Genomic DNA, 14,580 nt, shown 5'->3' on the forward strand with positions numbered 1-14,580 from the left:
TCATAAAAATTTGCAGAGATTTATATGAACTGATGTAAAATGTGAAGTTAGCAGAACCAGGAGAACATTGTATACAGTAACAACAATATTGTAATGATGATCAACTATGAATGTCTTAGCTACTCTATCAATACAATGATCCAAGAGAATTCCAAAGTATTCATGATAAAAAATGCTATTCACCTTTAGAGAGAATTGATGAACTCTGAGTGCAAATTGAAGTATAATTTAAAATTTTTCTTTATTTTTCTTGCCTTTACATGACATATGACAAAAACATATAGAAATATTTTGGCATTATATCATATATATAATTAATATCATATTGTTTGCCTTTTGAATGGTGGGAGAAGAGCAGGAGAAAGGGAAAAATTTGAAATCCAAAATTTTCAAAAATGTTTAAAAATAAATAATAAATTTAAAACTAAATATAACAATTATATTTGGGACTTTAAAAAACTCTCCTTTCCAAAGTACTTATGATTTCTAAAAATAAAGATTTAACAACTAAATATAGCAAACTGTGTTAATAGGTGACACAGGACATCTGTAATACACATGGAATTATTATCATGTGACCTTCTAACTCTAAAATGAACTTATCCCCCAATTGACCCAATCTATGTATGACTATATCCCTTTTTATAGTACCCGAAAGAGTCACCTTAATCTAGAAGTGTGATACATATAGATGCAAAGGCTCTTAAGAAAGTGAATTATCCCATTCTTCAGTGGCTCATTATGTAATTGAAGTAAAATGCCACAGGAGATAGTAAGTTCCCTATCACCAGAAGCCTCCAAGCAGAAATTAAACAGTCATTAATGTACAAAGAGTTGCAGAGAGAATTCCTATTTAGATATTGATTGAACTAGACAACTTCAGAGATCCTTTCCAATTCTGAGATATATATATTACATAAATGTACACAAACACAGAGATTTTTATAGGTTTTAGTGAGGAAAAATACTAATTTTATATATACATACATAATAATATCAGCGTTATTATGCCAAACATGAAGAACCTGAGTATAAATAAATGCCCTGCTTCTTTTCAATTTCTTATAATATAAGGGAGTATGATCAGATGACCCCAAAGGTTTGTTAAAGCTCTTAAGAATAAATGTTCTTTTTTTTCCCACTATGCAATCTGTCATCAGAGGCTTTTTCTCAAAAGGAACCAAGGGTACTAGCACAGAATTACCTTGAACATCTTTGGGATACATCTGAGCTACACTGCTACATTCTCAGGCAGCCCCAAATAAGAAAAAAAAGGGACATCATTCTTGAGGTGAAATTCCAAAATAGATAGGATTCCTGTAATGGATTTAATAATTCCTCCTAGCTTAAATCTAGCTCTCAGCCCCCTATTCAACAAACTACAGTGGCTTCCTTCAGAATTAAATATAAAATCCACTATTTGGTTTTAAAGCCTTTCATAAGTTGGCCTCTTGCTGCCTTTCTAGTCTTCTTCTACTCTATGTATCCAGCAATACAATGACACTGACACCTAGCACAAGACATCCCATCTCCCAAGTATAAGTCTTTTCACTGACTGTCCCCAATGCCTGAAATGCTTTCCCTACTCCTCGATTTCTTGGCTTCTTCTTCAAGACTCAACACAAATCCCATCTTCTGCAAGAGAACTTTTTAGGTCCTTCTCAATGGTTATTCTTCCCTCTGAGGTTACTTCCCTTTACACTACATATAATTTATATACATATAGTTATTTGCATGTTGTCTTTCCCATTAGAATGTGAGCACCTTAAATATAGAAACCATTTTTTGGGTATTTTTTTAAAATACCAGTTGAATAAAGTAATAGATATTGTATTTAAATATATCCTATAAAGAAAGAATTTCACTTCTGAAAAATCTAAAGAATTCATTTTATCACAGAAGAACGCTCTCCTTAATATGACATAATCTGACATATATAACTGATAACATATGGATCAGAATAAGGAAAATGCTCATCCATTTAAATCATTAATGTTCTATCTTCTTATTACAACTGTGAATGATTCGCTTATAGTTGCAATTCAACACTGGAATGAATGGGAAAGATTAAAAAAAAAAATTTCCAAAGGAATTTTTTTTGGGGGGCACACAGAAAGTGAGGCTGAAAACATTTACTTAATTGCCCAGAGTCACACAGCTAGAAAGTGTCGAGTGTCTGAGATCAAATTTGAACTCAGGTCCTTCTGAATTGAGGGCTGGTGTATTCACTGCACCACCTATCTGCCCCTCCAAAGGAATTTTTTTAAAAATTAACTCTGGGAAATGGTCATTAAAGAAAATACAACTAAACATATAGTTCATATCACATTATTTTACTTTACATGTTTTAATTAGAAAAGAAACTAAAGTTGGCAAAATTTTCACTACGGCTCTCAACACAATAGGGGAAGATACAAACTGTCACCTAAAACAAATTTTTTGTACTTGGACTTCAGTCACCTATAGAATTATGCAGGAGAAAACAAGTGTATATAGTGTACAGATTATTTAAAATAACAGCAAATCGCTTCATATTTTTTCAAGCTTTCCAAAGGAAAATGAAAGTAAAATTTCTATAATTCTGTATCTATGTGATGAGATGCAGCTCATGCTTACCTGCAATAGGAGATGTTTCAGATTTGTGTACATAGCGTTCTAGTAGTTGTTTCATATGGGGGTCGTCACTAGCTTCATCCAAGGCACATTTTCCATAGTCATTTCTAAATAATGGATCGGCTCCATTTTGAAGAAGTAATTCTGCCACCTAGAGGAAGTTTGTTTTCATGAGTTTTTTGTTTTTTTTAAAATGTATGCATAGTGTATAAAAATATAGATTTTTGTATATGTACCAGTTAACATTCAAATTATAGCTAGGAAGCTCATAACACTACAAAACAAAACAAAAAACTAATTTAGAAATCACTGGTTTCCTTTTTTTTTCAAAACTTATTTTTCATAACTCAAACTCCTCCCCTTCTCAAAAACCTAGAAGCATTTTGTATGTGTATCTCAGTAACTGATAAGTAGAGGAAACAGCTGTACTAGGTTGTTAAATTTGTGCTCTCAGGTTATAGTGCAGCATCAATACCTGCTAGCAGACAGGTGCTACCCTCTTCTCTGAGTGTCAGACACCCTTACTTGCTGCTTCTCAAAAATGACACTGGAGAATTAACTTAACAAACATCAAACTGTGGCCAGTGCCCTAGTATCAAAAGACCATATCAGTCTGGAATAGTGGTAGGTTTGTCTTTAAAGAAGTACTAAGCACAAAAATCCTATTTCTTAGCACAGAGTGAACTACTGAAAACAATATCCATCTAAAGACCAATAGAATAACGAAGAAGAAATATCTCCTTTGAAGAAGTGATTAAGCATGTCCAAATAATTTGAATTGATACATATATATTCATCATATTAGCTATCTCTCACAGTTTTGCCTCATTTATATACATATATCTGATCAGCCCCACAGAAGCTCAGTTAGAAGGGACATCATAGTCATCTAAACTAATCAAACCTGTTCAAGACTATTTTCTAGTCCAAATAAGTGGTCACTAAGTCTTTCCTACTTGCTCTCTGTTAAAGTTGTTCCCTTTCTCTTTAACCAAGTCTCTCATATGCTCAAAATATAGAAATAATGTTTGTGTAGTATGATCAATCAATAAGCATTTATTAAGCACTTAATACTTGATAAATATCACAGGAGACATTAGAAGACAAAAAGTTTGCATATATGTATGTATGAAAATATGTTGGAAAAAAAGATAGGAATGTAATAAAAATGGTAGCCCAGTTATATATATATGAACATAGTTAAGAAATAGAGAAATACTACAATAAATAGTGGCAATGCATTCTTGGCCATGAATTGCTGCTCAATTACCATCCAAAGCTTCATAAGCAAGTTCAGCAGGTTGCAACTTTAGTTAGGGGCCTTAGGGGAAAGAAACGGAGATGGTGCAGACCAATCTTTTTCTGCTCTCAGCTTCTATTATACCAGTAGGTATATAATAAATATAACATTCTGCCTTGACAAAGACCTGAGCTTTGCTTATGGAAGTGAGGTTTGGAGGATTGCAGTTTGTGATTTATTGTGAAGTGGTACAATTTTTTTATACAGATGTAAATTCAAAATTCTAGTTAGCCTCAAATGTTCCCTAATATATTAATTTTGAAACAAATGAGAATTTTTGAAATAAGTGTTATAACACTTGTATACAACACTAGTTATATAGGCATATGCAATATACATATGTATACACACAACATATATACATATATATGAATATATATAAAATAAGTGCAAAAATAATTAAGATAATTGGAGGTGGGCACTAGTATTTGGAGAGAATCAGAAAAGGACTGCAAATGGTAGTACTTGAGCTAGTCTTACAGGAAGTAAGGGATTCTGTGAAGGAGGAAATGAGAAAAAATTACATTACTGGCATGGGACAAGACCAGTGCAAAAGTAAGGAGATGGGAAGAGTGTTATGTATGAAGAGAACTAAGAAGGCTATTTTGGTTGAACCATAGAGTACAAGAAAAAGGAACACTGTATAATGAAGACTGAAAGATAGCCTAGATCCAAATTTTAAAGGGTTTTTCAAAATCAAAAAGAATTTAGAATTGATCCTAGTGCTAAAAGAAAGTCACTGGCATTCACAAAAAAGTAAAGTGAGATAGCCAGACTTCCATTTTAGAAAAATCACTTCAGTAGGTATGTGAAAAGATGAAATGGAAAGGGGAGGGACCTGAGGCAGGCAGACCAATTAACAAGTTTTGTCAATAGTTCAAATGAGAGGTGAGGAAAGCCTAAATTAACTATGTGATAGGGAGAGGGGGTCAGATGAGGGAGAGACTGTAAACACAGAAAGAACAAGATTTAAATTAGGGGATAATGAAGAGTGGTGTATAATGCTGAGATTATTTACCTGGGAGGCAGGATGAATGTAAATAGCAAGTATTTCTGCTTTGGCCAGAAATTGTGAGGCTCTTTCCCTCCCAGATTTATTTATTTATCTATTTAATTTAATTTTGACAGAAATAAAGAATTTTTGTAAAGGAATGGGTTTGGGCAAAAATAATGAATTCTGTTTTGGATATGTTACGTCTGCTATATCCATTTTGAAATGTCTCACTGGCAGTTAATGATATAGGACATCATCAATTGAAGAAAGAGAGAGATTAAGATAAGTAGGTGATATAGTAGATAAAATTTGGGGCCTGGAATCAAGAAGACCTCACTTAAAATGAGGCTTCAGGCATGTAGTAGTGTATTGATCCTGAGTAAGTCATTTAACTCTGTCTATCTCAGTTTCCTTAATTTAAAATGAGATAACAATACCACCTATCTCATAGGGTTGTTGTGAAGATCAAATAAGATAATATTTGTAAAGTACTTACTTAGTGCCTGGCACATAGTAAATGCTTAATGGAGCCTGGGGAAATGTGTAGATGTATAACTTATACAAGATCCCTGATAGCTTCTCAACTGGGATATCAATCCCTGAACTGCTCCTTGATAGGTAAGATGTCTTCACTGCTTTGTCAATCTGCTATTGACTATTTTCATTGCTCAATGCTTCAGTGCTCTGCCATTTTCAGCTTCTACCTAAGTTTAAATCCCTGGCTGGGGCAATGGAAGTGCCTTAGTTTTTGGCTAGTTTCTTTTCTTTTCTTTTTTAAACACTAATTTATTTTTAAAAGAACCAAAAGCCTTAACCTGGATCTATAGTAAAAGGAATATAGCCTTTCCAATTCTGTTCTCTCAGAATTTTGGTTCTGATGAACTGTCATTTCTTGATCTGTAGAATAGAAATTCAGCTCACTTTTTTTAAACCAGGGTTTAAGGAGTGCATGGTTTCAGGAAGGCATAGTCTTCAATTCTCTTCTTAAGCTAAAATGTTCTGTGGGAGGATGCCATTACCATGAGAGGAAAGGTCAAGGAGCAATACCATTCCCCTTGCTATATACTCTGCAGAGATGTAAGGACAAATCCTCAAGAAATGAATCCCTTCTCTACTAATTCAACCAAAGCTGGTCCTCACTTTTTAAAATTATCATTAAATTTCATTTGTTTATATCAGTGTCTAAGCAGAAAAAGACAGGGACAAACACATTGTTGTGTTTTCAAGTCCTTTCATTTACAAGTGGGCTATTCAAAATCTGGGGTATCATAATTTCATCAAGTGAATTTAGGGATTCAACTGATCAAAATAGTTTCTGATGCATTTAAAAATTAGAGTGCTGCCTAAATTTTCTCCCATACTTATATCTTCATTTCAGACATACACACACACATACACACACACCAATATACACATATATGTATATGTGTGAATGTAGTATTTTCTCCTCAATAGACATTCTTATGAATCTTCAGAACTATTCTCTGAATGAAATCTTGGTTTCATTTATAAGCTTTCTCCCCTGAACAACACCTTGTTATAGATTCACCTTGGTTATATTGGTAATATATTGGTTGGTAATATACTTACTATATTCATGGATGGAAAGTCCTAACAATACTATTTAAATATAAAGGATTCAAGCACTGTTTTCCCTAAAGCAATGTGCTTGGGGAATTCAAGAATCAAACTGAAAGCTCTAAAGTCAACCAAGTAGTAATCTGGTCAAAATTCTTCCCTTTACTCCAACTCCCTCTATTTCCTTTTGCATCTGTCTTATTTTCCTGAATTGCAAAATGGAGAAAAGAATAACAGAGTATGTAGTTTACAAAAATAATGTACAAATAAACAACTAAAATACACCAGAGGAAAAAAGATCTTACACTATGACAGCTGCTATCTATCCCTTAGATAGTTTCCTTCACTAAAATCTAAGTGAACCCTAACAATCTTGTGATTTACAGAGAAATCTAGACTTCCATGAGAGTCAATGTTTATCAAAGATCATTATCCAAATGAATTAGTTATCAATTTCCTACAATTTTTCAGATACAAATTTACCAAGGAGATGTCACAAGGTAATTCCCATATCCTAAAAACATGTAAAACAAGACAATTCTAGAATAAGGATGAGACTGGAGCTGTGATTTCACTAATAAAATGAAATTCTGAGTGAGGAAACTTCCTCTTCCAATGCAGGCTGGCATTTCCTCTACAACTTACAATCTTAGAGAGTTGTCAAAAACACTGGAAAATTTAAGTTTCTCTCTTGATTGCCTAATTGCAGTGATGGGGAATAGACTTGAAATCAGGTTTTCCTAACATTGAATAAGTTAAATATCTACCATGACACATATGGACATATCTAATCTGAGCTAATATGGAGAAAGTGAACATATGACTCATGATTCCAGGGGAGAGGCATTAGCACAAATTCTTAAGAACAAAGTTCCTTAATAAATCGAGTTCCTGAAGGATAGGGAGTATACATGCATAGTTAAATCTTTCAGAGCTATTATTCTGAAAATGTTCAGTATTCTGATTGGAGATCTAGTGCTAAGATGTCCAACAAGGGATGGCAAACCCTTCCCAGGTTTTATAGATGAAGCCAATCTGTTTCTCTAAAAAGAAATAAAACTGTTGTCACTCTGAGGAAGCAAATAGTGTGGTGGATAGAATAGTTATGTTGGGGGGGTACTATTTATTTCTCGTGCATGGGTCAGAATCCTTGGTGTATAGTTGCTTCAGTACCATAGACAGCAATCTAGCAGCTCTCACTGATAGATAGTATTTCCCTGGGATTGAGCTAGTTCATCACTTGTGGTGATAGTTGTATTGAAATACAGGGATAAACTGAGATTTGAAGATTTAGAAGATCTTTAGACAGGGTTAAGTAACTTGCCCAGAATCACTCAGCTAGTAAGATGGAGTTCAGATTGGAACTCAGGAAAAACAGTCTCCCTGACTTCAGGTCTAACAATCTGCACTGTTATTACTTTTCCTATTTGAAAAAATTTCAGTAAGGAACAATAATATTTATCATAGGAATCGATTTAGGGGAAATTGATGTTTCAATTTCTAAGTCAGTGTGCTCAACTTTCATTTCTGGTAAAATGCTACAATATATTGGTTTTTTAAAAAGTTTTTGAATATTTTGAAAAGAAAGCAATTTTCATTATGAACTAGTATGGGTTCAAGAACAAGTCATGGCAGAATAACCTCCTTTTCTTTCTTTTAACAACAGGGTTGTTAAATCTAAGTAGTATCAAAAGTGTTACATACTTGGATTTCATTCAATGAAATTACTATCCAAATTACTATCTTTGTGGACAAGATGAAGAGATGATAACACAAAAATTATATTAGTTTGCATAAATGCAAGGCTTTTGATAATACTATAGTACTCTCTACCCTGAGTAAACTTTCAAGAGTTATTGCACCTATCTTTTCCAGGGCTATTGTGAAGATTAAATGACATAATATGTATAAAGCACTTAGTATAGCAACTGGCACATGGAAGATACTATATATATATATATATACATATATGTATATATATATATATATATATACATATATGTATATATATATATATATAGTATATATAATACTCTATATTATGTACTACTATTAATATTCATCTACAACCTTAAGTTCACATACACAAGAGTGATCAGGATGATGAAAGGACTTTAAATCATTCCATAGATGTCATTTAAAGAAATCAGAGCTGCTTTGCCTGAAGAATAGAAGATACAAGGAAAACATGATGGTTTTCTTTAACTATTTGAAAGATGAATACACTCAAGTTCTGCCTAAAATAATGCTAATCTAACAGCAATTAGAAACATTTCCAATATGGAAACATTCTGAATGGCTGTCCTTAAGATAACCTCTGCTTTGTACCAAGAAGGCAAGTTCCAGGTCATGAGAACAAGCTAAAATTTAAGAACAACAACAAATTTCATATCAGATTTGTATCAGAGTGCTTGCTAATCCAATAATTGAAATAATGAATAAGATAAATTGCTAAACAGGATTAAAAGTCAAGGGAATCTATGCAAGATTTAGAAGTTAAAATACAGACAGTGACAATGGTTAATCCAATTTTTGTAATGTTTTGGTCTTTTCATTTCAAATTTCTAATAGTCCTTCTCTCCAGCCAGTAATGACTTGATCACTAGGTGATGGATGAGATCCACTATAGCTCATCCTAATTCAGTTATCTCTGTTGTGCCATGAGCAACTATATTTTTGTTCAATTGTTTTCAATCTGACTCTTCATGACCCCACTAGGGTTGGCTTTTGTTGTTGTTGTCATTGATACTAGAGTGGTTTGCCATTTCCTTCTCCAATTCATTTTAAGATAAACAATTGAAGCAAACAGGGTTAAGTGACTTGCCCAAGGTCACTTATCAATAAGAGTCTGAAGCTCGTTTGGTCTCAGGAAAATGAATCTTCCTGATTCCAGATCTGTCACCTAATTGTCCAAATTACCAACTGTTTATTAAGCATTTCAAACTATATACTCTAAAAACACCTCAAACTTAACATGTCCAAAAGAAGTCTCTCTTTTCTGAACTTCTCTATCTATGATGAAGATATCAGCACACTTCCAGATTTTACAATGTTGGAATCATCTAAGACTCTTCACTCTCTCTTTGTCCATATATCCAGTCAATTGCTATATTTTATTAATTCTATCTCCACAATGTCTCTTTATTCACAAGGCCACCACTCTAGATCTCTTCTGTATTATTTTAAGAGCATCCTAATTAGCCCTACTATATCTCTCCCCTCTTCAACTGATCTTTCACTTAAATACCAAAGTAATATTCCCAGATCTAAGAATGTCACTCCTAGCTAATAAGCCATTATAGTGCCATATTGCTTTGAGAAAAAAATGCATCCTCCTCTATTTGGCAATTAAAGACCTTTATAAGTTTGTTCCAACTTACTTCTCCAGCTTCATTATGTACATTAGTCCTTTTCACACCATCCGCTATTCTTCACTTGACACTAACTCAGGCCTAGAAAGCATTCTCTCCTCAGAGTATGAGGAATAAATGAAGGGTTTAAGAAAAGGAAGCTTAATCCTTTTCAGTAGAGACAAGGCTCCTAGCTTGGATTAAACCTGCTCCAACTACATGCCTTGATCCAGAGCAGAGAAACTTTGTCCTGTGATCCTAGAAGGAATTCTTCAAAGTTAGATTTGTTTGTTTGCTCAATGTTAGTAACAAGAAAGCAGACAGTAGGCAAAACGTTACTAGATTTGCTAAGTAATAAATCTTTGTACATGAAGAAGTAAAGCAGAATTCACACTTCAAAGAAAAATGAAGCTGAAGTTATACTGGATATTTTATCACTAGAACTGGAATGAGGAAAGGGTTTCTGTTGTAAATATCTGATCTAGGGAACTAAAGTTAGATGAGAAGCAAAATGAGGTCAAGTGGTGATTTAAAAAGCAGTTAGTCAAAAGAAAAAGGGGACAGGTTAAAGAAACAAAGTGGAAAAGAAAAAGTTCCTATATTACTCAATCACCCTTCTGGGGCACCCATTCTGCATGGCTGTTTATATATAATAAAAAAGCTCAGATCAGAATCTTCCTCTGGACTATGAGTATTTAAAAGCTTGCAATTTGTAATTTACCATTCAAATCATCCTTGAGTTTTCATAACCAAATTCTGATATTCAGTAACATAACTTATTGGAAGCATCAAATAATATGAATAAAATTATTCTATAAATGCCATAAATTCTACAAATGTTGTTGACCCTCTATTAAAGGGTCAATGGATGCAAAAAAAAATTGTTCTCAAACTTTTTGGTCTCAAGACCCCTTTGTACTTTTAAAAAATATTGAAAGCCCTCATCAAAGAGATTTTCTTTATGGAAGTTATATCTTTTGGTATTTACTATGTTAGAAATTGAAATGAAAAGTTTTAATATTATGAACCCTGTAAAAAGGTTTTGGGAACCCCCCCCCAAAGGTCTCTGGACCACACTATGACAACTACTGGTAAAGAGAGAACCTTGGATTCTTGTAGACTATGACAGCAAAGTGAAATTTCTAGCAATTTTTAATCATAAATGCTTGTGCCTTCTATTATCTTTAATTTATACTGTATATTATCTTGTTGGTACATAGTGTTCTCATGTTGTCTCCTCCATTAAATAGTGAATTCTTTGAGAATAGGAATTAGTTGGCTTTCTACCTGAACTTAGCATAGCACCTGGCACATAGATGCTTAATAAATGTTTACTGAGTGACTACTAAGCTTAAGTTTCATCACTGTTAGGTTTAATCAATTGGTCATTTTTTAAGCACTGTGGCTCATTAAAATTTACTACCAAGTTATTGTAACTCTTATCAGTGAAGAACTCTCAAATCAATTGGTTCCTTGAAGTATTGAAGAAATAGTATGATATGGCAGCAAGAACTCCAGCTTTGGAGACAGAGTTTTGAAATCCCAACTACTGTATGATCTGTAAAGCAATAGACAAATCATTTAATTCCTCAATTCCCTCATCTGTAAAATGGGAGATCTGGATCAGATGGAAATTCTAAGGTGTTCAATTCTAAGTATTTAAGTATTTAAAGTTAATAATGAAATAAATGGTAGTGGAAAAAACATTTTACAGACTGGTCATTTTGATTTTAAAAGCCCATTAATTGTAGGATTTATCCCTAAAAGAGAAACATTTTCAGTACCTTATAATGCCCATTTAACACAGCATCATATATTGGGGTGATTTGTTTCATTCCTTTGCAATTTACATCAGCTCCGCCTTTTAACAGTTCAAGGACTGTCTTATAAAATCCATTCACACTTGCCTCATGAAGCGCTGTCCAGCCTATTATACCAAAGGAAAATCAATATGTTTACACATGGCATCTTAATCTTTTTTTAAAGCTAACCACTGAGCTTATGTTTTCTCTTTTTTAAAAAATAGTTTTGATATGAAAAGTAAATTTTGTCTTAAAAGGTTTGCTGAATTTTAAATACTCACAAATCAATCTACCAAAAGGATTTTTAAACAAGAAAATAAATACAACTTCACAACTTATACAGGGTGTAGAAGAATGAGAAATGGACAGGAAATCAGCTATGAATTAACAAGCCATGTGACCTTAAAAAAAATGCCTTCATCATTGTACTAGGTCTCTATGCCTTCATTGACTGAAAGAATTGAACTAAAGCATCTCTAAGGTTCCTTTTCCAGCTCCAACATTCTCTAATTCTATGTTAGGGATGATTTCTTTGTATGTTGTATTGTGAGAGATATAAGTCAACAACTAAAGTAAGTATAAGACTTTTTTTTCCTCAATGCTTTATTTCAGAATAAAGATCATTTTATTTCAGTTTCTAGCAAACAGCTGGGCTCCTGCTGCTTCTCTGGGCTTCCTTTTCTTCAGCACCTAGAACTAAACACAATATCCCAGATTTGGTCTGATCAGGTTATAGTAAACAAATGCCTCTCTTAAATCAGTCTAATATCATATTAACTTCTTTGGATGTCATCTTACCTCTTCCTCCATAATGGCAATTTCTTTCTCAAAGATTTCATCATTTGGCTTATAGTTTTCTCCATCCTAATCCTTTGCCCTTGGATATAGGAACCTCAATATGCATGTTGGTGTCTCTTCACATACCCAAACCTCTCAGCTGGTCATCTCCAATTCTCTTGACCTGCACCTTCACTCCATCCTGGAGATAGCTTGATGGACAGAATGAAACTCAATCCTACCTCAGAGATTTACTATAAGTATGATCGTAAGTAATTCACTTAACCTCTCAGTGCCTTGGTTTTCTTATCTATAAAATAAGGGCTGAAATCAGTGACATAACTATTAGGTCTCATAGAGCTGTAAATCTATGATTGTATAAAGGACAAAGAATTGTAGCTATATTGGTGGGGAAAAAAGGATTAAAGAAGGGATAAGATTGTTCCTTGTGGTGAAGACTATGACAGCAAAAAATTCTGGTCATAGAATTACTTAATTTTTCTTTTGCCTGTTTCTCTGGCAAAGAAAATATTCTTTGTACAGGAAAGAAAAGAAGAAACATTTATGGATGTGGAGTTGAAATCCTGAGAAAAAGTAGGGGTAAGAGCAAGAGCATCTGTCTGCCTTTGAACTGAAGTCACTGAATCCTATCTATGACTGTGAGAAGGGAAAAGCCTTTCCTTAATGGATCTTTGTCACCTTCAAATGAGATCTCTACTACAGTGTCTTAGGGGTCAGCATTTTACTCTGTGCTGTTTAGCACCTTTGCCCATGATTTGGATAAAGATATAAATGGTTTATCAAGTTTGCAAATGACTAATGAGGGAGATGACAGAGGCTGGAACCAAAAGATATTCACAAGCTACAAAAATAGACAATTTCATGAACTAAAATTTAATAAGGACAAATTTAGGTCCTACATTTAGATTTTAAAAATTAATCAGACATTAGAAGATCTCCATCTTAATGTAGCTAGAAAGTAGTTTGTCTAGAAAATATCTAGGGTGTTGTTTTTTCAAGTAGATTATAATATCAATTAACAATATGTGAGATGTAAGTCAAAAAAGTTAACAATTTTACATTTTCTTAAGTCTAAAGGGAGCCAAATAGTGCAGTGGATAGAGCATTGGACCTGAGTCAGGAAAACATGAGGTCAAATGGCAAGTCACTCCAGTATCTTTGCCAAGAAAACCCCAAATGTGGTTACAAAAAGTCAGATATGGCTGAAATAATTGAACAAGTCTAAAATTGCTGCAGAATGTTAAGGATTAAGGAGATTATAGAGTTCTGTTGCACTCAACTGTGATAACATCACATATGGAGTAATGTGTTAAATTCTAGACAATACATTTTACGATAATATTGATGAATTGGAATTAGAATTAAGAAGAATATACATAGTTAATAGACTTAAAATCAAGCCAAACGAGGCATAAGAATGCAGATATATAAACTGAAGAAAAGAAGACTTAAAAGAGCTATGATAACTGTCTTTAAGTATTTGATGGACTATCATGTAGAAAAATGTTTCAATTTATTGGGTTTAGTCCCAGACAAAAGATTTAGCCACTATAGATGAAAGTCACAAAGATATAGATTTCAGCTTTGGAAAAACCTTCCTTATTGTCAGACTTGAGATATACAACAGTGGAAGAGATTACCTCGAGAAGCTATATGTTCTTTCATGCTAAAAATCTTCAACCAAAAGCTGGATACTTCTTGGATTATCAAAATCAGATTCTCCTTTTTCAGATAGAGGTTGAGCTAATACATAGCCTAAGATGTTCCTTACAGCTCTGAGATTCTCTTTGGCCTAATTTGCTTGGCTTCCTATTCTGATAGTTTCCTTGAATCAAATGTCTAGATTCTTTCAATCTCCCTTGATCTGAATGTATATAAATCACTGGTCTGTGAGACTTTCTTACTATATATAACCAAACAGAAAAGATTTTAATTTTCCATGAGGGATGAGTTGTTCACAAAAGAACACCTTATGGTAGAAGGATTCCATAGAAATTAAAAGAAAAGTCCTTGGAGATAATTACTGAAGAAGAAATACTTTTATCCCTAATCCTACCCACAATTTCCCAGGTGCTGCTAGGCCCCCCAAAACCCACTTTTAAAATTCTATCAATGGAAACTTCTTGGTGTATCTTTTAATGCTGA

At 33.4% G+C, this 14,580-nt stretch overlaps 1 protein-coding gene across 1 annotated transcript in view; it reads right to left on the reverse strand.

The window, feature by feature from the left end:
• The window catches only part of ANKRD31 (ankyrin repeat domain 31), a 327,325-nt gene that overhangs the window by 122,766 nt on the left and 189,979 nt on the right, over positions 1–14,580 (reverse strand). Inside the window, 2 exon segments of the mRNA XM_074282287.1 lie at positions 2,617–2,764; positions 11,620–11,762. Of these exon segments, the coding sequence (XP_074138388.1) occupies positions 2,617–2,764; positions 11,620–11,762 (291 nt within the window).

The sequence above is a fragment of the Sminthopsis crassicaudata genome, chromosome 1 (assembly GCF_048593235.1).
Source record: "Sminthopsis crassicaudata isolate SCR6 chromosome 1, ASM4859323v1, whole genome shotgun sequence".
Classification (NCBI taxonomy): Eukaryota; Metazoa; Chordata; class Mammalia; order Dasyuromorphia; family Dasyuridae; genus Sminthopsis; species Sminthopsis crassicaudata.